The sequence below is a fragment of the Ranitomeya imitator genome, chromosome 2 (assembly GCF_032444005.1).
Source record: "Ranitomeya imitator isolate aRanImi1 chromosome 2, aRanImi1.pri, whole genome shotgun sequence".
Taxonomy (NCBI): domain Eukaryota; kingdom Metazoa; phylum Chordata; class Amphibia; order Anura; family Dendrobatidae; genus Ranitomeya; species Ranitomeya imitator.
In genome coordinates this window covers 554007232-554033406 of record NC_091283.1, presented here as the reverse complement: position 1 = coordinate 554033406, position 26175 = coordinate 554007232, and the positions used below count along the sequence as shown (strand labels likewise).

Below are 26175 nucleotides of genomic sequence, written 5' to 3'. Positions count from 1 at the left end.
AAACTCCGACCTCCCCATCTCCAGCCCCCCAGACAGCAACTATTACATGTAATACATTGCATATAATAAAACTGAATAATAATCGGCCCCCCAGTGCCCTGTCCCCCCACTTCAACCCTCACAATACCTCCATCTTCTCATATACACCCCAGTGCCCTGGCGCCCCTCCCCAACCTCAGCCCTCACAATACCCTCATCCTCTCACATTCACCCCCAGCGCCCTGTCGCCCCTCCCCCACTTCAGCCTCCCTCACAATACCCTCATCCGCTCATTCAGCCCCTAGTGCTCTGTTGCCCCTCATCCACCTCAGCCCTCACAATACCCCCATCCTCTCACATTCACCCCCGAATGACCCATGACATGCCACTTACCCAGACAGCAGTCAGTGAGGCAGGACCAGGAAGTGTCTGAGAGAAATGCATGGTGAGCACTAGGACCCAGCGTGCCTGAGCCAATCCCAAACTGAAACCCAGAAGAAGCTCCTCAGGTTAGTATGCCTGCACCATACAGTGCAGAGGGGAGACTCCATTGTGCTACCAGCTGCAGAATCTCCATCAGGCAGGCCTCCTGTGCGGTGTTCTGCCTCATCAAAAAGCGGTGGGCCCCTTCATGTGACAGGGCCCGGAGCGATGGCCCCTTCTCCCCCCCCCCCCCCCCCAGGAAGCTACGCTACTGTGAAGCATCATTTCACTATGGAGATTTAACCTCCACGGTGGCTTTGTATACAATGTAAATATCCATAATGCTTCCCGGTTCAAAAGAAGCCTATCTCTTCCTTCCCTTCACTTAGGACAGTTTACCTGTTCTATGTTGTATGCCAAAAATGATAATATGTCCTTATTGCAAAGGTGAAAAAAATGCCTAGACACATTAGATACCTTTCTAGTGACACAGAAATGCTCACAAGAGTAATCTCTAAATTTACATGAAGTACATCTCACATACTTGAGATTGTGCTTCGCGCACTCGATGACATAGACCACATACTCAATGACAATTTGGAAAACTTTATATGGCGCATTACTTTTGACCTTCAGATAATGTCACCAATGTACAGTATATGCCACATCAGAAAATTATCAAAAAGATTATCATTTGAAAAAATAAATTGTTTCTCCCACCATGCCATCATCAGATTTGCAAGTGAGAGCGAACACTTTGCCCTCCCATACAATTCCAATCTTTTGTAAATGAAGCCCATCATTGAATGAAAAAAAATTATGGCTGATCATCAGGAAGAGCAAGACCTCTTTAGTGTATTAACAACAATCATGGGATTACCCACTATACTTAGATGATGGTTTTAACTTATCTACCCTTTTAACAACTACATGTGGATAACATCAACTATTTCTCCTAATGTTAATATGATAAATACTTTTCTACATAAACATTAATCTTTACCTAGACTGCTTGATGCACCATGCAAATTATGGTATAAATGTTCTCCCATTACTACTGCCGATGTCCCCCATGGTCCCTTCATGATTCCCACCAGAAAAAAAAAATGTGAGGAATCCAACATGGGACTCCAACAGCAGTACAGAAGCGTGATGGGCGAATATGTTATTTTTTTTTTTCTTCAATTGTTAGAGCACACTGGGTTCAGCTTAAACTAATACAAAGTAGTGTATTATCTGTTGAAGTTCACACAGATTGTAAGTGAAACACAAAGTTGATGGACAACAGAATATCTGCAAAGAGTAGAAATGGTAAGACATACCTTTGTTGGTTTGTCCTTTCTGGATGCCATTTGAATGCTTTCAAAGGTTGATGCTAGAAAAACTAGAAGAGAGAGAAAATATATTTAATTATTGACAACATTGTACCAACAAAATTATTTCATTTTATTGATGCTTTGGTGTAATTTAGACCATTTTAAATGGTAATACTTTTGGGAGTCCATAGTTGTATTACATTATGCATTTATCTGTATCTAGCCTTGGGCTGTACCCTTTGTAATAGATGTTTTGACACTTACCAGTGTATGTGAGGTACTGGAGAAGGAACTGTTTGTGTCCCTAGAATACAAACAGTCTGAGGATTCTTTTGCACAGAGCTTTATATCATAGGTATGACATATGACATATAAATATCTCTTTTTGACTCCACCTCTGTTCTTTCATTTTCATATTGTAAAGCAGTGAGTAAAAGCCATACCCTATTCTGCAAACAGATTTTTTTTGTTTTTTGGCACTACAAGTCAATTGAGCACACCGCTCACGTCTAGTCGGAATGTGACTGAAAGTATTCATAGAACATTGTGTGCTTTGTGAGGATTTACAAGTCTGCAGGGGGACAATGGGAAATCACACTGTATATAGGGTTACTATGGGGTATCATACTGTGTATAGAGGTACTATAGAGCATCATTTAGGAAGGCCGTGGGGAAACATATTGTGTATAGTGTGCTATGGGTAATCATACTGTGCATAGCGGAATATGAGCTATCATACAATATATAGGGGGGCCATGGGACATCATACAGAGCATTGGGGGTATGGACCATCATAATGTCTAAAGGCAGGATATTGAGCATCATACTGTGGCTGCCATCATATTGTGTAAGGGCGCTGTGATGGCAATCATAGACCATTGGGAGATCAATATTGTTGTAGGGAAGCACAGGGGTAATATTATTAGAAAACACAGGGGAGGGGTGTAGTCACAGGGTTACCGCAACAGAGAGGAGCCAGAAGACCGCAGAGTGTGATTGCTCCTACTGCTGAGCTAAAAGGAAGCACTTCTCCTTCTTTTTAAATGGGAGTTTATTTCTTTTCGCAGAACAGGGGTTAACTGGCCATGCTGGAAACTCTGGGAGTATGAGTTCTTAGCTGAGAAAATAAATTGTATGTCATACCCAAGAAGTGTATGTTCTCGGTTGTGGAGATCCCTTTCCTAGGATATGTGTTGTCATTCACCGGTTTTAACATGGATCCGGCGAAAGTCCATGTGGTTTTGGATTGGGATCGTCCTGAGGATTTGAAGGCGTTCCAAAAGTTTTTAGGTTTCGCCAACTACTACCGTAAGTTCATCAAAAACTTTTCGATAGTAGCCAAACCTCTTACAGATATAACTAGCAAGAGAACGGACCTTTCCAAGTGGTCCAGTCATGCCAGGGAGGCATTCAATACTTTGAAGAGGTGTTTTTCATCTGCGCTGATCCTCATACAGCCAGACATCTCTCAGCCTTTTACCGTTCAGGTTGATGCATCTGAGGTGGGAGTGGGGGCTGTGTTGTTGCAGGGTGCGTCTCCTGGTAAATGGCGTACATGTGCTTGTTTTTCAAAAAAACTGTCATCTGCAGAGAAAAATGATGACATCAGTAACAATGAACTCTTGGCAATCAAGTGGGCTTTTGAATAATGGCATCATTTTTTGGAAGGAGAGGTTCATTTGGTTATGGTGATCACAGATCATAAAAATCTGGTATATTTGGAATCGGCAAAACGTATTACACCTCAACAAGCAGGATGGGCATTGTTCTTTACCAGGTTTAACTTTTTTGTAACATATAGGCCGGGAACAAAAACATTAAGGCAAATGCCTTATCTCGTTGGTTTCCTGGGGGAGGAAATATTTATGAATTGGTACCTGTTCTGTAAAAAGTGGTGGTTATAGCGTCTATATGGTCTGATCTTGAAAAATAGGTTATTGACGCTCAGGGGGACGACCCTGCTGCCTGTCCACTAGGTAAACTGTTTGATCCTGTTAATCTTCGTCTAAGCGTCCTTAGTGAACATCACGATTCGGTCTTGGCTGGACATCCTGGTAATAAAGTCACCACTGATCTTCTTACTCAATGTTTTTGATGGCCAGGGATTCATCAAGATGTCCAGAAGTATGTAGCCACCTGCAGTGGAGATTCCCAGTAGACCTGGGACTTACTTGTCAGTCGATCTTATCACATATCATCCCTTGTCGGTGGGGAATACTGTAATTCTGGTGGTGGTTGATAGATTCAGTAAAATGTCTCATTTTATTGCATTGCCATCTTTACCGATCGCCAAGTCCTTGGCGTAAATTTTTGTCAGGGATATTGTAAAATTACATGGGATCCCGACTGATATTCTTTCTGACCAGGGGGTACAGTTTGTTTCCAAGTTTTGGAGGCCGTCTGGGGATCCATCTGTCATTTTCTTCTGCATTTCACCCACAGTCTAATGGGCAAACTGAATGGGCTAACCAGAATCTGGAGACATATCTTAGGTGTTTTGTGTCTGAGAATCAGGTGGATTGGGTTACCTACTTAACATTAGCTGAATTTGCACTAAATAATCGTTGTCATGAATCTACTGGTAAGTCCACGTTTTTCTGGGTGAATGGGTTCCATCCTCAGTTCAGCTCATTTAATAAAAATCGTCCTGCTGGATTACCTGAAGAGGAATGGTTTTCATCATCTATCACGTCCGTATAGCAGGAGGTTACTAATAATTTAAGGAAGATGGGATTCAAATACAAGTGTGTGGCTTATTGGAGATATTTGGTGGGTCCGGACCTGTGTGTTGGTGACTTGGTGTGGTTGTCCTCTAGGAACATTAAGTTGAAGGTTCCATCTTGGAAACAGGTTTATCGGTCCTTATGAGATCATAGCCATCGTCAGTCCCATAGCATTTCGCCTTGCTTTGCTGCCCACCTTTAGGATCCATAATGTATTTAATCAATCTCTTCTCAAAAAATACGTTGCATCTTCAATATCATCACCACTACCACCATCTATTGTCATTGTCAATGAAAACTTGGAGTTTCAGATTGTGAAAATTATGGATTCTCGTTTAGTTCGTCGGTCGCTTCAGTATCTGGTACATTGGAGGGGGTACGGTCCTGAGGAGAGAATGTGGGTACTAGTGTCTGACGTCTATGCGGCCACACTGATCCGGTCTTTCCACTTGGCACACCCCGATAATCCCGGTCCTGAGGTTCCAGAGGTCCCTCGTAGAAGGGGGGTACTGTCACGTGGTTACCACAATAGAGAGGAGCCAGAAGACAGCAACGCTCTGAAGTCTAATTCCAGAGATCACCTTACTGACCATGTCTCTGATGTAGTGTCTTCTTATTGGTGGTTGGATGTTAGAAGCGCTGGTGATGTGGCAGCACCTGACTGGGCATGAGTGTTTGGGGTGTAGCCTATCGTATAAAAGGCTCTCAGCAGCACACACGGGTGCGCTAGTGTCATTTGCGTTTTGGTGTGAGTGGGTGGTTACTCTACCACTGCACGTTTGTGTGAGTCTGTCTGTGCTCAAAGGCTGTACACGTTGGCAGGCAGGTAGAACAGTCATGCGTTTTCGTACCCTGCCTTGGCTCAATGCCTGAGTCTCTAGTTTGCTATATGCTTAGGGTGCCGGTCAGGCACAAGTTCAGTAGTGTCAGACTGTGGTAACTAGCCGCTTGGCTTAGCATCTGTTTCGTTCATGTGTGTAGTTAGCACAGTTCAGTTACAGAACAAACTCTACCCTTATGCTTCCTCTCAGTGAAGTCAACAGGGTATTGTAGCTAGCATCACAAGAGTTCCTTCTCTTGGCACAGCATCTGCTTCATTTGTATGTGTGGTTAGCACAGTTTAGTTGCAGAGCATGCTCAATCCACGTGCTAACATCCCTGCGATGTTAACAGGGTATAGTACTTAGCATTGTTAGTGCAGTACCTCTCTGTGAAGTAACTGAGCTTGGTACTCAGTGTTCCAATCACTCTGTGTGACGTTAACACAGTGTGTTTAAGGTAATGCTCGCTGTTTTGTTCCATCATTATTCACACTAGCAGCAGGTTCATCTCTTCACCGTGGACCCGGGGTTGCGATTGCACTTTATTTTATATTTTATTTAGTGCAATCCGCCAACCCTAATATGGTGTTTATTTCTTGTGTCAGAACAGGGGTTAATCGGCCATGTTGGAAACTCTGGGAGCATGAGCTCTCAGCTGTGCTTGGTTAGCCATTCCCATCCCCTTTATAATCTGGGTTCTGATTCAAACCCATGTCAGGCCTGTTTCACACGTCAGTGTCTCCAGTACGTGAGGTGACAGTTTCCTCACGTACTGGAGACACTGACACACGTTGACACATAAAAATCACTGCATCTGTTCAGATGCCAGTGATTTTTTGCGGACCGTGTCTCCGTGTTTGGCCGTGTGCCAAACACGGAGACATGTCAGTGTTCGTGGGAGCGCACGTATTACACGGACCCATTAAAGTCAATGGGTCCATGTAAAACACGTACCGCACACGGACGTTGTCCGTGTGCAGTCCGTGTGCTGTGCAGGGGACAGCGCTACATTAAGCGCTGTCCCCCCCACTGGTGCTGAATCCGCGATTCATATCTTCCCTACAGCAGCGTTTGCTGCAGCGAATATATGAATAATACTGTTTAAAAGAAAGATGTATCTGCCCCCCGCCCTCCCACCCTCTGTGCGCCCCCCACCCCCTGTGTGCCCACCCCCCGCTGTGCTGAAAATACTCCCCCGGCTCGTTCCCTCACCGCCGCTGCTTCTTCTGGCCGCGGCTTCTCCTGTATGCGGTCACTTGGGGCCGCTCATTTACAGTAATGAATATGCGGCTCCACCTCCCATAGGGGTGGAGCCGCATATTCATTACTGTAATCGGCGGCCCCACGTGACCGCATACAGGAGAAGCCGCGGCGAGGGAACACGCCGGGCGAGTATTTTCAGCACAGCGGGGGGGGGCACACAGGGGATGCGGGGGCACACAGAGGGTGGGAGGGCGGGGGGCAGATACATCTTTATTTTAAACAGTATTATTCATATATTCCCTGCAGCAAACGCTGCTGTAGGGAAGATATGAATCGCGGATTCAGCACCAGTGGGGGGGACAGCGCTTAATGTAGCGCTGTCCCCTGCACAGCACACGGACTTCCTCGAGCGCGTTAACGGATGGATTGATTATTATCTACAGCCACTAGTTTCCGTTTTGCCTTCCTTTCTCAAGGATACTGGGGATTTATTGCGCAAGGTCGATGGACTGTGTTTGGATAGTGATACTCTTTTAGCTTCAGTTGATGTTGAATCCCTCTACACTAATATTAGACACCATGACGGCCTGAAAGCCGTGGAGTTTTTCTTAAGAACATCTACTCTTTCTTCATCATCTTTGAGGGATCTCATCCTGGAGCTATTGGAGTTCACTTTGACACACAATTTTTTTGTGGTTAAAGGTTCCTTCTACCTACAGATCCAGGGTACAGCCATGGGAGCGGCCTTTGCGCCCTCCTATGCTAATCTGTTCCTGGGTATGTGGGAGAGGGACCTTTTCCTGTCTGATAAACAGGGGTCGATGGATCGTGTCTTATTATGGACACGCTATATCAACGATATCTTCTTTATCTGGCAGGGCACCTCCGTCGACCTTGAGCAGTTTGTCTCCCTCTTGAACAGCAACAACCTCAACATACGTCTTACCCCGGTGTGGGACAGTGAGAGGGTTGACTTCTTAGATGTCACGATTCGTAGGGGTGCAGGAGGTTGTATTCAGACGGATATTTTCCGCAAACCTACTGCCACGAATACCCTCCTGCACGCCTCGTCGTGCCATCCTTCCCATATGATCAGGGCTATCCCAGTGGGCCAGTTCCTGCGCCTACGGCGTATTTGCTCAAATGAGCATGATTTTGAGGTGAGAGCTAGAGAACTTACGTCACGTTTTGTGGCAAGGGGGCATAGCAGAAGAAATCTTAAGAAAGCATACCATTGAGCTAAACACTCGGATCGCGATAATCTTTTGTATAGGAACACTGGGGTGAGGTCGAATTCAAATAACCAGGCAAGATTTATTACATCTTACCATCCCCAACACAGGAGTATGCGGTTGGCAATGGAAAAGGCCTGGCCTATTTTGCAGGCTGACTCCATATTAAAGAAATTTCTACCTGCTCACCCCCTTATTACATTTCGTCGGGCTAGGAACTTAAGGGATCAACTTACTCGTAGCCACTATATTGGTCAGTCGGTGCCCACATTTCTCAGTGGGGCTGTCTCAAGGGGTGGATGTATACCATGTGGAAAATGCGTCGCCTGCCCAAACATCGAACGCTGCTCTTCTTTTTCAAACTCCGCTGGCACTAAAAATTTCGAAATCAGGAAACGCATATCATGCGTTTCCAGATACGTTATATACTACGCCACTTGCCCTTGTGGCTTGATATATATCGGCCTAACAACAAGGCAATTGAAAGTTCGAGTAAGAGAGCACGTCCTGGGAATACAGGCGGCTGCTGAATGTATTGATACCACAATGTTGAAAACAATACCAAAACATTTTAAGGAATTCCACTCCTGTGACTCAGCGCTACTGAGGGTTAGGGGTATTGACTTTTTGAATATTAACATCAGGGGAGGTTCTTTGTCCAAACGCCTTGCTCAAATGGAGACAAGGTGGATATGGACCTTACGTACGATCCATCCGGATGGGTTGAATGAGAATATTTCATTCGCCCCATTTCTGTGATCCGCACGACGTCTGCGCACCATTTAGGATGCTGGTATCTTCTGGTCTAGCTAAATTTTTTTAATTTTTTATTATTGTTGTATATATATTGTGTGGTTGTCGTGTCTTTGTTTTTACTTTTTCTATTTGTCTTTAGGGCTATTTCGGTCTATTCTGTAGCTTGCAATGTATTTGCTTATCATATTGGCTGAAGATATATGAAGATCATATCTTGAAATCGACATCAATACTAACAGAAGAAGATATATGAGTGTATCCACCTTCATGTGAGAGGGATATATCTACGTATCAAGATGACAAGAAAAATCACTTCATCCATATGCTGTGCTGTTTTCATATATGCGGCGTATTATTTAAAACGGGGGTTTGGGGTATGGTATGGGTTTTCCCATGGTATGCTCCTTTATGTGGACTATACATTGCATATACCCAGATGTACGTAGTAGTGATTTTTGTATTAGTGTGGGGTATTTTGCATAATTTAGTATATTTTTATTGTGTACCTTTATAGTTCTATAAGTATTACATGCTCTATTTGCATTGATATTTTGCATAATTTGTTTATACTGTGTACCATTATAGTTCTATAGGTATTACATGCCCGATTTGTATATTTTGCTTCTATATGGATGCATTGATTTTTATATATACGATATTCCTTCTCTCTATATTATTCTTGCCAGTATCTTTTGTATATAATTGCGGCTGCTTGCCCTATTTAGTAATGGCCGAGATGTATCCTTTTTCTAGTGCGCATGCGCTGGTCTGCTATGCGCCGCTCAGCTTCCTTGTCTGTCTGACGCCGGATCACATGGGGCCCCATGTGTTTCCGGTGTCAGCGGCCATTGTGGAGCTTGCGCGTGTGTATGGCGTCCTGTCGCAGGTGTGCTGGATGGGTGAGCCCCTTTTTAATCACGGTTTAGTATTTAATGGGATCTTGTGCCGCCTACACTTACCCCCTGATGAAGGAGCTGGCGCTCTGAAACGCGCGTAGAGGTTGGGTCCAGCCGCAGGTCCCCGCTGCTGTTTGCATACACCGGGTATGTACTGATTTACTGATACGTCCCATGCTATGGGCATTGTCCGTATACATTTATAAGTAGCTTTGGGTCTTTTTACCATTATAGTTCCTGGTGGTGCATTTGTGGCGGGCTGATCTGTAAGACCTGCATGGTCTGAACCCGGGTTTGTGCTATGGCCATTTGTGCTGTGTGTCTATTCCCTTGTTAGCACTGTTATTTCTGTTTTCATGGCTTTTATATTGCATTTAATAAATTCTATTTTATGGGACTTGTTTGGCTGATTGTTCTTTCTTTGGGTTTGATTATTCACACTAGCAGCAGGTTCATCTCTTCACCGTGGACCCGGGGTTGCGATTGCACTTTATTTTATATTTTATTTAGTGCAATCCGCCAACCCTAATATGGTGTTTATTTCTTGTGTCAGAACAGGGGTTAATCGGCCATGTTGGAAACTCTGGGAGCATGAGCTCTCAGCTGTGCTTGGTTAGCCATTCCCATCCCCTTTATAATCTGGGTTCTGATTCAAACCCATGTCAGGCCTGTTTCACACGTCAGTGTCTCCAGTACGTGAGGTGACAGTTTCCTCACGTACTGGAGACACTGACACACGTTGACACATAAAAATCACTGCATCTGTTCAGATGCCAGTGATTTTTTGCGGCCCGTGTCTCCGTGTTTGGCCGTGTGCCAAACACGGAGACATGTCAGTGTTCGTGGGAGCGCACGTATTACACAGACCCATTAAAGTCAATGGGTCCATGTAAAACACGTACCGCACACGGACGTTGTCCGTGTGCAGTCCGTGTGCTGTGCAGGGGACAGCGCTACATTAAGCGCTGTCCCCCCCACTGGTGCTGAATCCGCGATTCATATCTTCCCTACAGCAGCGTTTGCTGCAGCGAATATATGAATAATACTGTTTAAAAGAAAGATGTTTCTGCAATCCCCCGCCCTCCCACCCTCTGTGCGCCCCCCCCCCCCCCCGCTGTGCTGAAAATACTCCCCCGGCTCGTTCCCTCGCCGCTGCTGCTTCTTCTGGCTGCGGCTTCTCCTGTATGCGGTAACTTGGGGCCGCTCATTTACAGTAATGAATATGCGGCTCCACCTCCCATAGGGGTGGAGGGTGGAGCCGCATATTCATTACTGTAATTGGCGGCCCCACGTGACCGCATACAGTAGAAGCCGCGGCCAGAAGAAGCAGCGGCGGTGAGGGAACACGCCGGGTGAGTATTTTCAGCACAGCGGGGGGGGGCACACAGGGGGTGCGGGGGCACACAGAGGGTGGGAGGGCGGGGGGCAGATACATCTTTATTTTAAACAGTATTATTCATATATTCCCTGCAGCAAACGCTGCTGCAGGGAAGATATGAATCGCCGATTCAGCACGATGCAGGGGACAGCGCTAAACTTTAGCGCTGTCTCCTGCACGGTGCGTGTGGTACCCAGTGGGCACACGGGCGGCACACGTGTGCCACACTGATGTGCCACGTGAGGACACAGACACACGGACACGGATAACTCCAGTACCGTTTTTATACGGTACTGGAATTATCTGGACGTGTGAAACCGGCCTCAGAGCTAGCTTTTGCTGCATGGCTTGGAGGAGAGGTGTGCATATGAGAAGGAGTTTTGAAGGCGTTATCTGTAATTGTTGCGTGGTTTGTAAATGTGATAATTCCCTTACCTCCTCTTACTTTGGTTATTCCCCTGTCCTCCATCCCTGGTGTATTCATCTGTCTGTTATATGTGAGTGAATATTTGTATGCTTGATATTTTCAGTTTACCCTCGTTTGTGTTGCCTTGTTTGTCGGGTTGGTGTACTGTGGTGCACAGTAGTGCCCCTCTTCCCTGGATGGGAGAAGAGAAAAGACGGAGGGCTGTTTCAGGAGTTAAGACAAGGGTGGCCACCCCGGTATCTTCACATTCAGAAGTATGAAGGATGAACGAGGGTGCCCCCTAATGGTAGGGACAGGGAAGGAGCCCCTGGTCCCAGGTCACCCGACAGCTGGGTCATGAAACATATTTACAGATGGGTGTATTAAACTACACCATGTTGCAAATTATTATGCAAATTATATTTTTCTCAGATTTTCCTAAATGGTAGGTGCAAATGACAGTCAGTCTAATAATAAAAGTCATCACCCTTTAGAGCAGGGGTCCCCAACTCCAGGCCTCGAGGGCCGCCAACAGTGCAGGTTTTCAGGATTTCTTTAGTATTGCATTGGTGGTAATGTGATCATCTGCACAGGTGATGATTCCAACCCCTGTGCAATACTAAGGAAATCCTGAAAACCTGCACTGTTGGCGGCCCTCGAGGCCTGGAGTTGGGGACCACTGCTTTAGAGTATACATCGAATTTTATTGAAGAAACCTCTCAAATGATAACAGTATAATCTCCAAAATGAACAAAAACTCGAAATGCACTGTTCCAAATTATTAGGCACAGTAGGATTTCTAAACATTTGATATGTTTTAAAGAACTGAAAATGCTCATTTATTGAATTTGCAGCATTAGGAGGTCACATTCACTGAACAAAAAAGCTATTTAACTCCAAAACATCCTAACAGGCCAAGTTACATGTTAACATAGGAACCCTTCTTTGATATCACCTTCACAATTCTTGTATTCATTGAACTTGTGAGTTTTTGGAGAGTTTCTGCTTGTATTTCTTTGCATGAAGTCAGAATAGCTTCCCAGAGCTGCTGTTTTGATGTGAACTGCCTCCCACCCTCATAGATCTTTTGCTTGATGATACTCCAAAGGTTCTCTATAGAGTTGAGGTCAGGGGAAGATGGTGGCCACACCATGAGTTTATCTCCTTTTATGCCCATAGCAGCCAATGACTCAGAGGTGTTCTTTGCAGCATGAGATGGTGCACTGTCATGCATGAAGATGATTTTTCTCCTGAAGGCACGTTTCTGCTTTTTATACCATGGAAGAAAATTGTCAGTCAGAAACTCTGTATACTTTGCCGAGGTCATTTTCACACCTTCAGGAACCTTAAAGGGCCCTGCCAGCTGTTTCCCCATGATTCCAGCCCAAAACATGACTCCTCCATCTCCTTGCTAACGTCGCAGCCTTGTTAGGACATGGTGGCCATCCACCAACCATCCACTACTCCATCCATCTGGACCATTTGTTTGAAAATTAGTCTTCATGTATGTCTGGGCCCACTGCAATCGTTTCTGCTTGTGAACACTGTTTAGGGGTGGCCAAATAGTAGGTTTATGAACCACAGCAAGCCTTTGAAGGATCCTACACCTTGAGGTTCGAGGGACTCAAGAGGCACCAGCAGCTTCAAATATCTGTTTGCTGGTTTGTAATGGCTTTTTAGCAGCTGCTCTCTTAATCTGATGAACTTGCATGGCAGAAAGCTTCCTCATTCTGCCTTTATCAGCACGAACACGTCTGTGCTCAGAATCAGCCACAAATCTCTTAACAGTACAATGATCATGCTTAAGTTTTCGGAAATATCTAATGTTTTCATCCCTTGACCAAGGCATTGCACTATTTGTTGCTTTTCGGCAGCAGAGAGATCCTTTTTCATTCCCATGAAAACTGTGGCCTGCTTAATAATGTGGAACATCATTTTTAAGTAGTTTTCCTTTAATTAGAATCACCTGGAAAACTAATTATTACATGTGTTTAAGATTGATTTCAGTGATGCATTGAGCCCCGAGACACAATACCATCCATGAGTTTGAAAAACAAAACAATTATATCTTTATGACACTTAAATCCAATTTGCCTAATAATTTGGAACACGGTGTAAATTGCTCTGTGTGTTTTACTATATAATGCAAGGTGTATTTGAAACAACATTTAGCCTGTTTTATGCAGCCACTAACATCACAATGAATACAGTGTGCACTGTGCATTTTCTGCGGATTCACAAGTCTACAGTCATAGTGACTCAGTGAGGAGATAATCAAGAGAAAAGACAAGCAAAGTTAATGTTTAACAGAGTAGCTACAAATGAACACCACCATCTGCTGGTCAAAGACTATAGAGAAAGTGAAAGCAAATACAATTGCAGTAGTAGGAACCCAAGAGTGAACTGCATGTTCCCTCAGGAAAGAAATTGGAGAAGAAATCTGGTCAGGTGATAGCTATGGTGCAGTTAGTTATAGTGATGGTTGAGCATTCTCTGCCATGCTCAGTTCTTGATCGAGCATCCTGGTGCTCGAGACACTCTATACTCAATCAAGCATCCAGGTACAGGGTACCATACTTGATTACTTGTCCTACGAGTTTCGCGGTCGCGGCTCAAAAAATCAATGGAAAAAGTACTCCAATTATTCAGTAGCTAAAATATTAGTTTTAATATTTGAATTAAAATTATCCAATAACGTGAACTAACCACACTCAACCACCAAAGTATCAAAGACACTGAAAAAGAAAAGAAACCTAAGAGGTGCCTATCCCTACGATATACTATGGTTACCCTACCTAACAGCGGAGGTTGGCACCCTAAATCCTGCGCAATTGTGCCCCTGCTCGTCGATGGCACACCCTGATGGCCCTATCGGACATGTTGTGGGGCAGGGGAGAAAATTATAAAAGAAAGACAATCAGAATGTATTATGTGTATTGTATTTTATACAATCCTTTGTGTATTCTATAAGGATTTTATGTACTGTACATATATTAATGGTAAACTTACCCCTACTATAGAGCTGCCTAACAGCAACAACAGGTTGGCGTCCTAGATATGAAGAAGTGGCACCTCTGCTCCTCGATGGCTATCCCTTCTGTCCCTTACTGAAGGTGTATTTAAATTGGCATGGTGAAAAGGGGAGAATAATCTCCTCAGACTGCAATAGTTCATATACAGCACTATAGCCACATTAATTAAAGTGCTTTGTGCCTTATGTGAAGATAATCAGTAAATTATTCCATAGATGATATGCTGAGCATCTTAGAATAGAAGATTCAGTATATGCCAGCGAATATATACACAGTGCTTGACAGATAAAGAATCCTTTATTTTCTGACCAACAACGCCCAGGCATTATAACAGAGGGGATCCGACCCCGATGTCCTGTATCACATGGACAATATGCCTCCATCTACAGTACATCATCTGATGAAAGATAAGTTGATTGAGTGCAATATGGGTTTTTTCTTATTCAGTGAACACAGGACTGTTTCTCCACAGACACAGTTTATTTATCATAGTTCCTCTGGCAATTGATGAACCCTATATAGTAAGTCACTATATTACTGTGTACCATCCGAGTGTTAGTGAACAAAGGATTGTTTCATTGCTGTCACAGACTGTTTATTATGGTTCCATGGGCAATTGCTGTACCCTAATAAGATACTCAACCACTATGTACCATCCGAGGGCTATATATGTTTCATTGTATTCAATACTGCTGTGAGCTGTACTATTTAGTGTAGGCAAAGGTGAAGAAAGGTTAGTGCATTACAGGCATTGCTGAAGAAAAAAAATCCTCATTAGGGCTCCATCTATTCTAGTCCTTATTAATACAGCTGTTGGCTGCATACCTAATTTAAAATGTGCGAGGTGCGCGATAAGGGATAGGGAAGTGGATGGGCTGCTGATGATGCACACAGAGGCTGAGGCAGTGTGACAACAAACATACTCACCCACGAGACCTAGCTTCCTGTCCTACTTTGCAGGGAAGACACCACTCCTGAAGCCAAAACAGTGTGAACAGGTGTTTGGTTGGATGGGAGATAATGCTTCAAGGGGCTGGCATCAGCACCCGGGCAAGTGTCGGGGCCTTGAGAAGTTGGGTGGCTCACTCGTCGTCGGGAGACAGGTGCGGTATGGGGGCCCGGTGCCAGCGCCCATGAGTGGGCCTCCTACCTGCTTGCTCAAGGCCGCTGTACTTAAAATACTTACCTCTTCCTGTTCCTCCACTGAGGCATCTTCCATGTCTCCAGACTCTGTGACGTTTTAGGTCAGAGGGCGGTATGACTAGGGTGTGCCCTTTGCTCTGAGCAGTCACAGTGCAGGGAGCCAGAAAACGGCGACACAGGAGTCCATAGCAGAATAGCAGCCAGTGAGAAGAGGTAAGTGTTTCATTTCTTTTAGTGTTTGGAGTATTATATGGTGCCCATTATATACTAGAGAAATATAAGGGGCCCATCCTATACTGGAGCATTATATGGAGCCATTATATACTAGAACATTATATGGGCCCGACATATACTGGAGCATTATATGGGACCCCTCATATACTGGAGCATTATATGGGACCCATCATGTACTGTATGGAGCATTTTATGGAGCCCATTATGAATGGAGCATTATATAGGGGCCCATCATATACTGGAGCATTATATGGGACCCATCATATACTGTATGGAGCATTATATGGAGCCCATTATGAATGGAGCATTATATGGAACCCATTATATACTGTATGGAGCATTATATGGAGTCCATTATGAATTGAGCATTATATGGGGCCCATCATACTGTTTGGAGCATTATATGGGGCCCATTATGCATGGAGCAATATATGGGGCACATTATTCTGTATGAAACAATATACGGGGCTCATTATTCCATATAGAGCAATATATGGGGTTTATTATACTGTGTGCAGCATTATATGGGGTTCAGTATTCCGTATAGAGCAAAATATGGGGTCAATTATACTGTATAGAGCAATATATGGGGCTCATTATACTGTATGGAGCAATACATGGGTCTCATTATACTGTATGGGGCACTATGTGGTGCCCATTATACTGTATGGAGCAATATATGGGGCTCATTATACTGTTTGAAGCATTATATGGGGCTCATTATACTGTGTGGAGCAATATATGTGGCTTATTATACTGTTTGGAGCATTATATGGGGCTCATTATTTTGTATTGAGCAATATATGGGGCTCATTATAATGTATAGAGCAATACATGTGGCTTATTATACTGTATGGAACATTATATGGGGCTCATTATTCTGTATGGAGTACTATGTGGTGCACATAATACTGTATGGAGGACTATACTGTCCGGTTTCAGAGCTATTGTAGAATTTACAATAGATATCACTCATGTAATGTAAGAAGTAAGTGAAATCTTTGGCATTGTACTTTACCTATATTTCTCCGTGCATCATGTGTTAAAGAGTCTCACAGATTGTGTTGCCGGGGTCCACGAAAACCTGGAGTCGGTCCTGATGTGTCCAGTATGTTTCAACACATCACCCTGTGTTCCACACATTCCAGTCTCACAAGCAAATAGTCTGGACCACATAATCCTCATCCTGATCCCCCTTCCTCACACCATGGCAAGTCTCAGGAGACTAGTGGCCACACACTCGGACACTCCGAGGAGCTTTTTACATTTCCATTTATAGATTCTGGCCTCTTGGCCTGCACATTTCAAGATGCACAGAAGGAGAGTAGTGATACTCAAAGATTTGAGCAGCTATGGTCACAAGAAGATGATGGCGGGGTATGGCAATTAGTGTCTCAAGAGGTTGATGCTGATGACACATAATTCCCAACAAGTGATGTTGTTAAGTCAACAAGTCAGGAAGAGGACCAGAGTGTGGGAGTGAAAACGAGGTGAACGATGAAGTCACTGATCTGACTTGGAAAGGCGCCAACAAGCATGAGGACAGCATCGTAAGAGGAAGGAGGGATCCACAGCACCGCAACAGGCAGTAGAGTGGCCATAATGAGAAGGCGGTCAACTCTTCCCCAGAGCACCAACATGTGGACGATCCCAGGCCAAGGGTTAGGTGTTCCCCAGTTGGCACTTTTTAACCCCTTCCCAACCTGTGACACAGCGTATGAGTCATGAAACTCGGTGCCAATCCGACCTGTGACGCATATGCTGTGTCACAGAATGATCGCATCCCTGCAGATCGGGTGAAAGGGTTAACTCCAATTTCACCCGATCTGCAGGGACAGGGGGAGTGGTAGTACAGCCCAGGGGGAGTGGTAGTACAGCCCAGGGGGGGTGGCTTCACCCCCCCGTGGCTACGATCGCTCTGATTGGCTGTTGAAAGTGAAACTGCCAATCAGAGCGATTTGTAATATTTCACCTATTTAAACTGGTGAAATATTACAATCCAGCCATGGCCGATGCTGCAATATCATCGGCCATGGCTGGAAACACTGGTCTGCCCCCCCACCGCCATCGATCCCCCCCAGTCCTCCGATCAGTCCTGTACACTGCTCCGCTCCCCTCCGTCCTCCTGTCCGCTCCCCCGTGCTCGTCTGCTCCCCCATGCTCCAATCCCACCCCCCGTGCTCCAATCCAACCCCCCTGCACTCCGATCCACCCCCGTGCTCCAATCCAACCACCCCCGTGCTCCAATCCACCCCCCCATGCTCCGATCCACCCCCCCATGCTCCGATCCACCACCCCCCATGCTCCCCCCCACCCCATCATACTTACCGAGCCTCCCGGGTTCCGTCCGTCTTCTCCATGGGCGCCGCCATCTTCGAAAATGACGGACGCATGGGCAGTGCGCCCGCCGAATCTGCCGGCAAGCAGATTCGTTCCAATGTGCATTTTGATCACTGTGATAAAACCTATCACAGTGATCAAAATAAAAAAAATAGTAAATGACCCCCCCCCCCCCCTTTGTCACCCCCATAGGTAGGGACAATAATAAAACAAAGAATTTTTTTTTCCCCACTAAGGTTGGGGTTAGAACTAGGGTTAGGGTTAGGGTTTCGGTATGTGCACACATATTCTGGTCCTCTGCAGATTTTTCCGCAGCGGATTTGATAAATCCGCAGTGCTAAACCGCTGCGGATTTATCGCAGTTTTTCTGCGCATTTCACTGCGGTTTTACAACTGCGATTTTCTATTGGAGCAGTTGTAAAACCGCTGCGGAATCGGCAGAAAGAAGTGACATGCTGCGGAATGTAAACCGCTGCGTTTCCGTGCAGTTTTTCTGCAGCATGTGTACAGCGATTTTTGTTTCCCATTAGGATTACATTGAACTGTAAACTCATGGGAAACTGCTGCGGATCCGCAGCGTTTTCCGCAGCGTGTGCACATACCTTTAGAATTAGGCTATGTGCACACGGTGCGGATTTGGCTGCGGATCCGCCGCGGATTGGCCGCTGCGGATTCGCAGCAGTGTTCCATCAGGTTTACAGTACCATGTAAACCTATGGAAAACCAAATGTGCCCATGGTGCGGAAAATACCGCGCGGAAACGCTGCGTTGTATTTTCCGCAGCATGTCAATTCTTTGTGCGGATTCCGCAGCGTTTTACACCTGTTCCTCAATAGGAATCCGCAGGTGAATTCCGCACAAAAAACACTGGAAATCCGCGGTAAATCCGCAGGTAAAACGCAGTGCCTTTTACCCACGGATTTTTCAAAAATGGTGCTGAAAAATCTCACACGAATCCGCAACGTGGGCACATAGCCTTAGGGTTAGGGTTGGAATTAGGGATGTGGTTAGGGGTGTGAATAAGGTTATGGCTACAGTTGGGATTAGGGTTAGGGGTGTGTTGGTGTTAGTGTTGGAGGTAGAATTGAGGGGTTTCCACTGTTTAGGCACATCAGGGGTCTTCAAACGCAACCTGGCGCCACCATTGATTCCAGCCAATCTTGTATTCAAAAAGTCAAATGGTGCTCCCTCACTTCCGAGCCCCAACGTGTGCCCAAACAGTGGTTTACCCCCACACATGGGGTACCAGCATACTCAGGACAAACTGCGCAACAATAACTGGGGTCCAATTTCTCCAGTTACCCTTGTGAAAATAAAAAATTGCTTGCTAAAACATCATTTTTGAGGAAAGAAAAATGATTTTTTATTTTCACGGCTTTGCGTTGTAAACGTCTGTGAAGCACTTGGGGGTTCAAAGTGCTCACCACACATCTAGATTAGTTCCTTTGGGGGTCTAGTTTCCAAAATGGGGTCATTTGTGGGGGATCTCCAATGTTTAGGCACACGGGGGCTCTCCAAACGTGACATGGTGTCCGCTAATGATTGGAGCTAATTTTCCATTTAAAAAGCCAAATGGCGTGCCTTCCCTTTTCGAGCCCTGCGGTGCGCCCAGTGGTTTACCCCCACATATGGGGTATCAGCGTACTCAGGACAAACTGGACAACAACATTTGGGGTCCAATTTCTCCTATTACCTTTGGCAAAATAGGAAATTCCAGGCTAAAAAATCATTTTTGAGGAAAGAAAAATTATTTTTTATTTTCATGGCTCTGCGTTATAAACTTCTGTGAAGCACCTGGGGGTTTAAAGTGCTCAATATGCATCTAGATAAGTTCCTTAGGGGGTCTAGTTTCCAAAATGGGGTCACTTGTAAGGGAGCTCCAATGTTTAGGCACACAGGGGCTCTCCAAACGCGACATGGTGTCCGCTAACAATTGGAGCTAATTTTCCATTCAAAAAGTCAAATGGCACTCCTTCCCTTCCAAACCCTGCCATGTGCCCAAACAGTGGTTTACCCCCACATATGAGGTATCAGCGTACTCAGAACCAATTGGACAACAACTTTCGTGGTTCAGTTTCTCCTTTTACCATTGGGAAAATAAAAAAAATTGTTGCTAAAAGATCATTTTTGTGACTAAAAAGTTAAATGTTCATTTTTTCCTTCCATGTTGCTTCTGCTGCTGTGAAGCACCTGAAGGGTTAATAAACTTCTTGAATGTGGTTTTGTGCACCTTGAGGGGTGCAGTTTTTACAATGGTGTCACTTTTGGGTATTTTCAGCCATATAGACCCCTCAAACTGACTTCAAATGTGAGGTGGTCCCTAAAAAAAATGGTTTTGTAAATTTCGTTGTAAAAATGAGAAATCGCTGGTCAAATTTTAACCCTTATAACTTCCTAGCAAAAAAAAATGTTGTTTCCAAAATTGTGCTGATGTAAAGTAGACATGTGGGAAATGTTATTTATTAACTATTCTGTGTCACATAACTCTCTGGTTTAACAGAATAAAAATTCAAAATGTGAAAATTGTGAAATTTTCAAAATTTTCGCCAAATTTCCATTTTTATCACAAATAAACGCAGAATTTATGGACCTAAATTTACCACTAACATGAAGCCCAATATCTCACGAAAAAACAATCTCAGAACCGCTAGGATCCGTTGAAGCGTTCCCGAGTTATTACCTCATAAAGGGACACTGGTCAGAATTGCAAACATTAAGGTCAAAATAGGCTGGGTCATGAAGGGGTTAAAGAAAGTGCAGAAGACATTAAAATGGTAATTTGCAATCTGTACAGATTGCACATTTTCTGTTAGTACAATAAACCTCATTTCAAGGCAGAAACATTACTGTGTCCAACAGTTATTAGATATATGAAACTGAAATAGCTGTTGCAAAAAAACCCCAATTTTTATAAAACATTAAGCTTAAGATTAATAGGGGTGCCCAAACTTTTTCATATAACTGTATATGATTAGCCTATAGCATTCAAACACCAGAAAAGTCCAGAGCAGTGCTCCAGTGTCTTTTCACCTATTGCGAAAATAGCAAAAGCTTGTAACCAACTAACAAAAGTCTGAGAAATAAGCCGCCACCTACGTTTTTCCTCCTCTTCCTTTTTACTCTCATCTTTTTTTCCTCTTAAAGGGAACCTGTCACCTGAATTTGGCGGGAACGGTTTCGGTCATATGGGCGGAGTTTTCGGGTGTTTGATTCACCCTTTCCTTACCCGCTGGCTGCATGCTGGCCGCAATATTGGATTGAAGTTCATTCTATGTCCTCCGTAGTACACACCTATGCAAGGCAAGATTGCCTTGCGCAGGCGTGTACTACGGAGGACATAGAATGAACTTCAATCCAATATTGCGGCCAGCATGCAGCCAGCGGGTAAGGAAAGGGTGAATCAAACACCCGAAAACTCCGCCCATATGACCGAAAACCGGTCCAGCCAAATTCAGGTGACAGGTTCCCTTTAACTTTGAATTTTTCAAACGGAATGGGAGAAAATATTTCTGCTTATTCATCCTTCCAAATCTTATCCTTCACCTAATTTTTAAATGGGCTCCATGAGGACCCTCAAAACCAACGTAAACTTTACTTTTAGCCCTATCGTACAGCTCTATCTTATTCCCCGCCTTCTCAGTTTTTATTTGCACTGAAACCAAACACTACTTCTACTAATATCCCCTACCTCAGCCCGAACAGCCACCTGCCCTGAATGATTACTCCCATCCGCCAATACTGCATGAAGATCACAGGTCCCATGGACTAAGGACCATTCACCGTGATGATTTTCCTGCAGCAGAAGCAGCCCCACCGACTGGAGCATCGCCGAGTGGTACTGCCACCATCTTGTAGTCCGATTGACTAGAGGATGTGGGCTGTTGTGAATTCTGCTTTTGGGCTCCCTCCGGTGGTTGTAGGTGGTAATGCAGTTGTCCCTGGGCTGCAGTCTTGGACAGGTGTATCTGCTGATTGCAATTCTGACTGGGGTATTTAGGTTTGCAGGACTCATTAGTCCTTTCCAGTTGTCAGTGTCTTGGGAAGTGTTGGATCTCTGTCTGGCCTCTCCTGCTTAGCTGCCAATTCAGCAAAGATAAGTGTCTGTTTCTTTTTCTGTGGCACACATGCTGTGTGCTTATATTCAGTGCTATTCATTTGTTTTCTATTGTTCCAGCTTAGACTGTGTCAGTGTTTTCTCAGTCTGGTTGGATTCTCTGGAGTTGCAGATATACGCTCCACATCTTTAGTTAGGTGGTGTTTTTGTATTTTCTGCTGTGGATATTTTTGGGAGGATTTTAATACTGACCGCTTAGTATCCTGTCCTATCCTTTCATATTTAGCTAGAAGTGGCCTCTTTTGCTAAATCCTGTTTTCTGCCTGCGTGTGTCTTTTCCTCTACTACTCACAGTCATTATTTGTGGGGGGCTGCCTATCCTTTGGGGTTCTGCTCTGAGGCAAGATAGTATTCCTATTTCCATCTATAGGGGTATTTAGTCCTCCGGCTGTGTCGAGGTGTCTAGGTTTTGTTAGGCACACCCCACGGCTACTTCTAGTTGCGATGATAAGATCAGGGTTTGCAGTCAGTATAGTTACCACCTACTCCAGTGAAAGTTTTCAAGCGGCTCCAAGGTCACCTGATCATAACAGTGGGCCCAGTCATATGACCAGCTGCTGGCCTGAATTCCTCTGCTGACCCTGGCCACCAAAGAATATTCCTCCCAGGCCAAGATCTTCAGTCCAAAGTGTGAGGTAGCAGGACATTGACTGAAGGGTCCTGAGTGGGGCTCTTGTGGTGCTACCGAGGTTAAGGATTGGCATCTGGCGACAGGTGGACGGAACTGCATGTTTTTCTCTGCTGCAGGCGTCGCAACCTCACCGACACCATCCCACCCTCTGAGAATCTCCTGCAGCCATGACATCATCCAGACTTCATTTGTGCTGCCAGCTGCAGACCCTCAGTCGCTTCAGTGTTTCTTCCACCATCGACATTCTGAAGTTTACCGCAGGAGGGAGGTAGGTAGTGACGCAGGGATTCACAGTGGTGCCTACAAGTGTCTTAAGAGGCCACCGCCCCCCTCAACTTTTAGAGCCCCCTCTTTTCTAACCCCACCTTCCCTTGAACGTTTTACCCCAATTAACTCCTACCTCAACTAACTGATTTTTAACACCTGTGTAGCTCTAGCTTTACAAATGTAAGAAACAAAATCGCTGTACACATTTACAATCTACAGGATCGTAGTAACTAGGGAGTATGTAAGGTTTAGTCCAGCAATCCAGTTAAATTGAGTTTTCCAACTTTTTTCTATATTCAAAATGTACGAAATTCAAATAAAAATTTATGGTTTTTTTTTTTGGTTTTTTTTTTACCAGTCAGTTCTTATTCATGGCATTCAAAAAGTGATTAAGACCAGCTTACTTAAAGAAATCTCCTCTCACTAAAAACCACTCAAATGGGACGGCAGCTTCTAATAACATGTAACAATGGAGACTACACATAATGACATGTCTGTCAAACAAACAAGGAAAAGTACCAATAGTACTACAATAAAAACTTTTTAGTGTTGCAACATTAACCAATTCCTGTGATTTACTGCAAGCCTGCTGGGTATCTGGTGTCAAGGTAAATGTCCGATAGGTCACAGAATTACATAGCAACTTTCTACAATATACCCCCTCAGCTTGACAATACAATTCATTTGATCTCCGCACAATGGAAACGTGTAATATCTCTGTTGTGTTGTTAGTACACTAAGTGCCTGGAGACTGCAGAATGATTGGTTGCCATGCTGCCAGTACTGTCTGAAAGATGTTTGCAAATATGTTTCATACGACAGGTTGTGCAGTCTACATATTGAATATTGCACTGAGACCAAATATTACACAACATAGTTGGAAATACAATTAATGTATGAATAAAAAATTAATTAGGCTGCATACCAGACACTGTGCATCACACTTACCTGTGTGACTGGAGTCCTATGCGAGTTATATCAATGTGCATTTTTTCTACTAGGCAGCCAACCCCTGCAATGTCTGGCTGTTTTTATCAAGTAGTTTGCACCTGTGCCGACCCTAGCCTTTATCAGTGGAGGCCTGCTGCATCCTGCTAAGTGTGCATGTGTCATCATCAGACAGGGTTTTGGGAAGGCCGTATCTCTTGGTATGTATTTTTTCTGAGTTTTTTCTGTTAGAAAATTTATTCATACATTAAAAAAGGCTATTTGCTGTTACTGGATGTTGACTCAAAAATATTTATTACAGCATTTTTTCAATACTTCTATATATGCCACATTTAAAACATTTAGTACTAGGCCTCTTATATTTGCTGTGAAATAAACTCAGTGAAACTGTCCAATACTGCATGCTCCCTTAGGAACAACTTGCACCTCAGGATCAATTTTTGTTTACTACGCAATAATTTTGCATATTTTTTGTTTTCGTGTTTTCCTAATTCTTTGTGCCTAAAATGAATAGAAAAAGGTTATTATTCCCCATAGTCTTTGCTTGTGTGGTCAGCACAATGATATTTTGAAATGTATTTATATTTAAGAATATTCGCAAAATACTCGGTGCCGAGTGTAGACTTTGAGAAGCTTCTCGAACTGTGAGTACTATAAAGAAGTGCCTAGAGCTGTCCAGAATTGTCTAGAACTTTCTGGAACTCTCCAGAATTGTACATACAGTCATGGCCAAAAGTATTGACACCCTTGCAATTCTGTCAGATAATACTCATTTTCTTCTTTCTATATAATTTTTATATATATACAATATAGTATGGATAGATACATGTGCTTATATCTTATGTATTTAGCCCTTATATGTCATTATTGGCTATTTGGATTTACATAGAATATAAGATACCGATATGGTATATATAGCCTAATATATAAAAAAATATATATACAACCGTAGTGCAGCATTCATATTCCCCCTCTTGTTTTTCCTCTCTCCCCCCTCTTTACCTGCTCTCCCAGCACCATGTGAACACTTAGGCATTGTCCTTGTATTTTTTGTGCGATCCACCATACATGTGATCTACCATACTTACTGGTTATGGATCGCTTCTCCCACACTGCGTCCCTGGTTGTGCGCATGCCCGGCCCGTGTCTGTGAGTCTTGGCGCTCTGGGTCCATGGTTGCTAGGCTACGCCGGGTACTCCGCTCCTGTGCGGCCGGTCATGTGACGCGGAGACCGGAACTTGCAGACCTCCGGACTGCGCATGCGCCGCATACACCCGGGCCGCAGCGCTCAGTAAAACTTCACTATATAAACCCTCTCTGGATCATTATTGACCACGCCCTGACGAAGGAAACATATCCGAAATGCGCGTCGGGCGCACGCAGGTCCCGGACCCAGCCTCTTTCCCCAGGTATATATAAAAGCTATATCGCTGTACTATCTATATATATAATTGCCTAAGGGTTTTTCCGTCTGTCTGTCTGTCTCTCTTTCTGTCTGTCTTGGAAATCCCGCGTCTCTGATTGGTGGAGGCTGCCAGGCCTCGACCAATCAGCGACGGGCACAGTATCGACGTAGAAATCCCACGTCTCTGATTGGTCGAGGCCACCAGGCCTCGACCAATCAGCAATGGGCACAGCGATGATGATGATGTCATAATGGTTGCCATGGCGACGATGATGTCATAAAGGTTGCCTCGACCAATCAGCGACGGGCACAGCGACGATGATGTCGTAATGGTTGCCATGGCGACGATAATGTCATAAAGGTTGCCTCGACCAATCAGCAACGGGCACAGCGACGATGATGTCATAATGGTTGCCATGGTGACGATGATGTCATAAAGGTTGCCTCGACCAATCAGCGACGGGCACAGTCTGCCGCGAATTCTGGAATCATCATTGTCCATATTCTACGGGAACATGCATATTCTAGAATACCCGATGCGTTAGAATTGGGCCACAATCTAGTTTCTTTATATATGGCCTATATGTCTATTGACCTTTAAAAGGTCTATGCACCTGGATATTTTAATTCTAGTGAGCTGCTATAAAATCCCCCATATACTTATAGAAGTAATATTGCTGTGCTAGCACACTTGCACTTACGGTCACTTGGTTTTTGACCCTATCTAGGGCTATGCACTCTTGGCACTTTTATAAGTGAGTTGCATTTTTTTATATTATTTTACTGTGCACACAATTTTGGCAACACTCTTACAAAGCTACTGTGCTTACGTAATTTGTATTTCACATACATAGTATTTTATCAAGCTTTTTGTACACTTTTGGTATATACATTATATTTTAGTATTTTTTGGCACAGTGATAAAGC

General features: G+C 44.3%; 1 protein-coding gene across 2 annotated transcripts in view; it reads right to left on the bottom strand.

The window, feature by feature from the left end:
- LOC138664932 (deoxynucleoside triphosphate triphosphohydrolase SAMHD1-like) overlaps nt 1-23901 on the bottom strand; it is a 415941-nt gene extending 392040 nt beyond the window's left edge. Inside the window, exons 1-2 of one of the 2 annotated variants that reach the window (XM_069751981.1) lie at nt 23843-23901; nt 1725-1786 (exon numbers count right to left, since the gene is read on the bottom strand). In XM_069751981.1, coding sequence (XP_069608082.1) covers nt 1725-1754 — 30 coding nt within the window. In that variant the 5' untranslated portion in view covers nt 1755-1786; nt 23843-23901. Of the gene's footprint in view, nt 1-1724; nt 1787-1982; nt 2053-23842 lie in introns of those variants that run through there. The other variant, XM_069751982.1, reaches the window with a different exon arrangement.
- Between the last annotated feature and the right edge of the window lie 2274 nt (nt 23902-26175).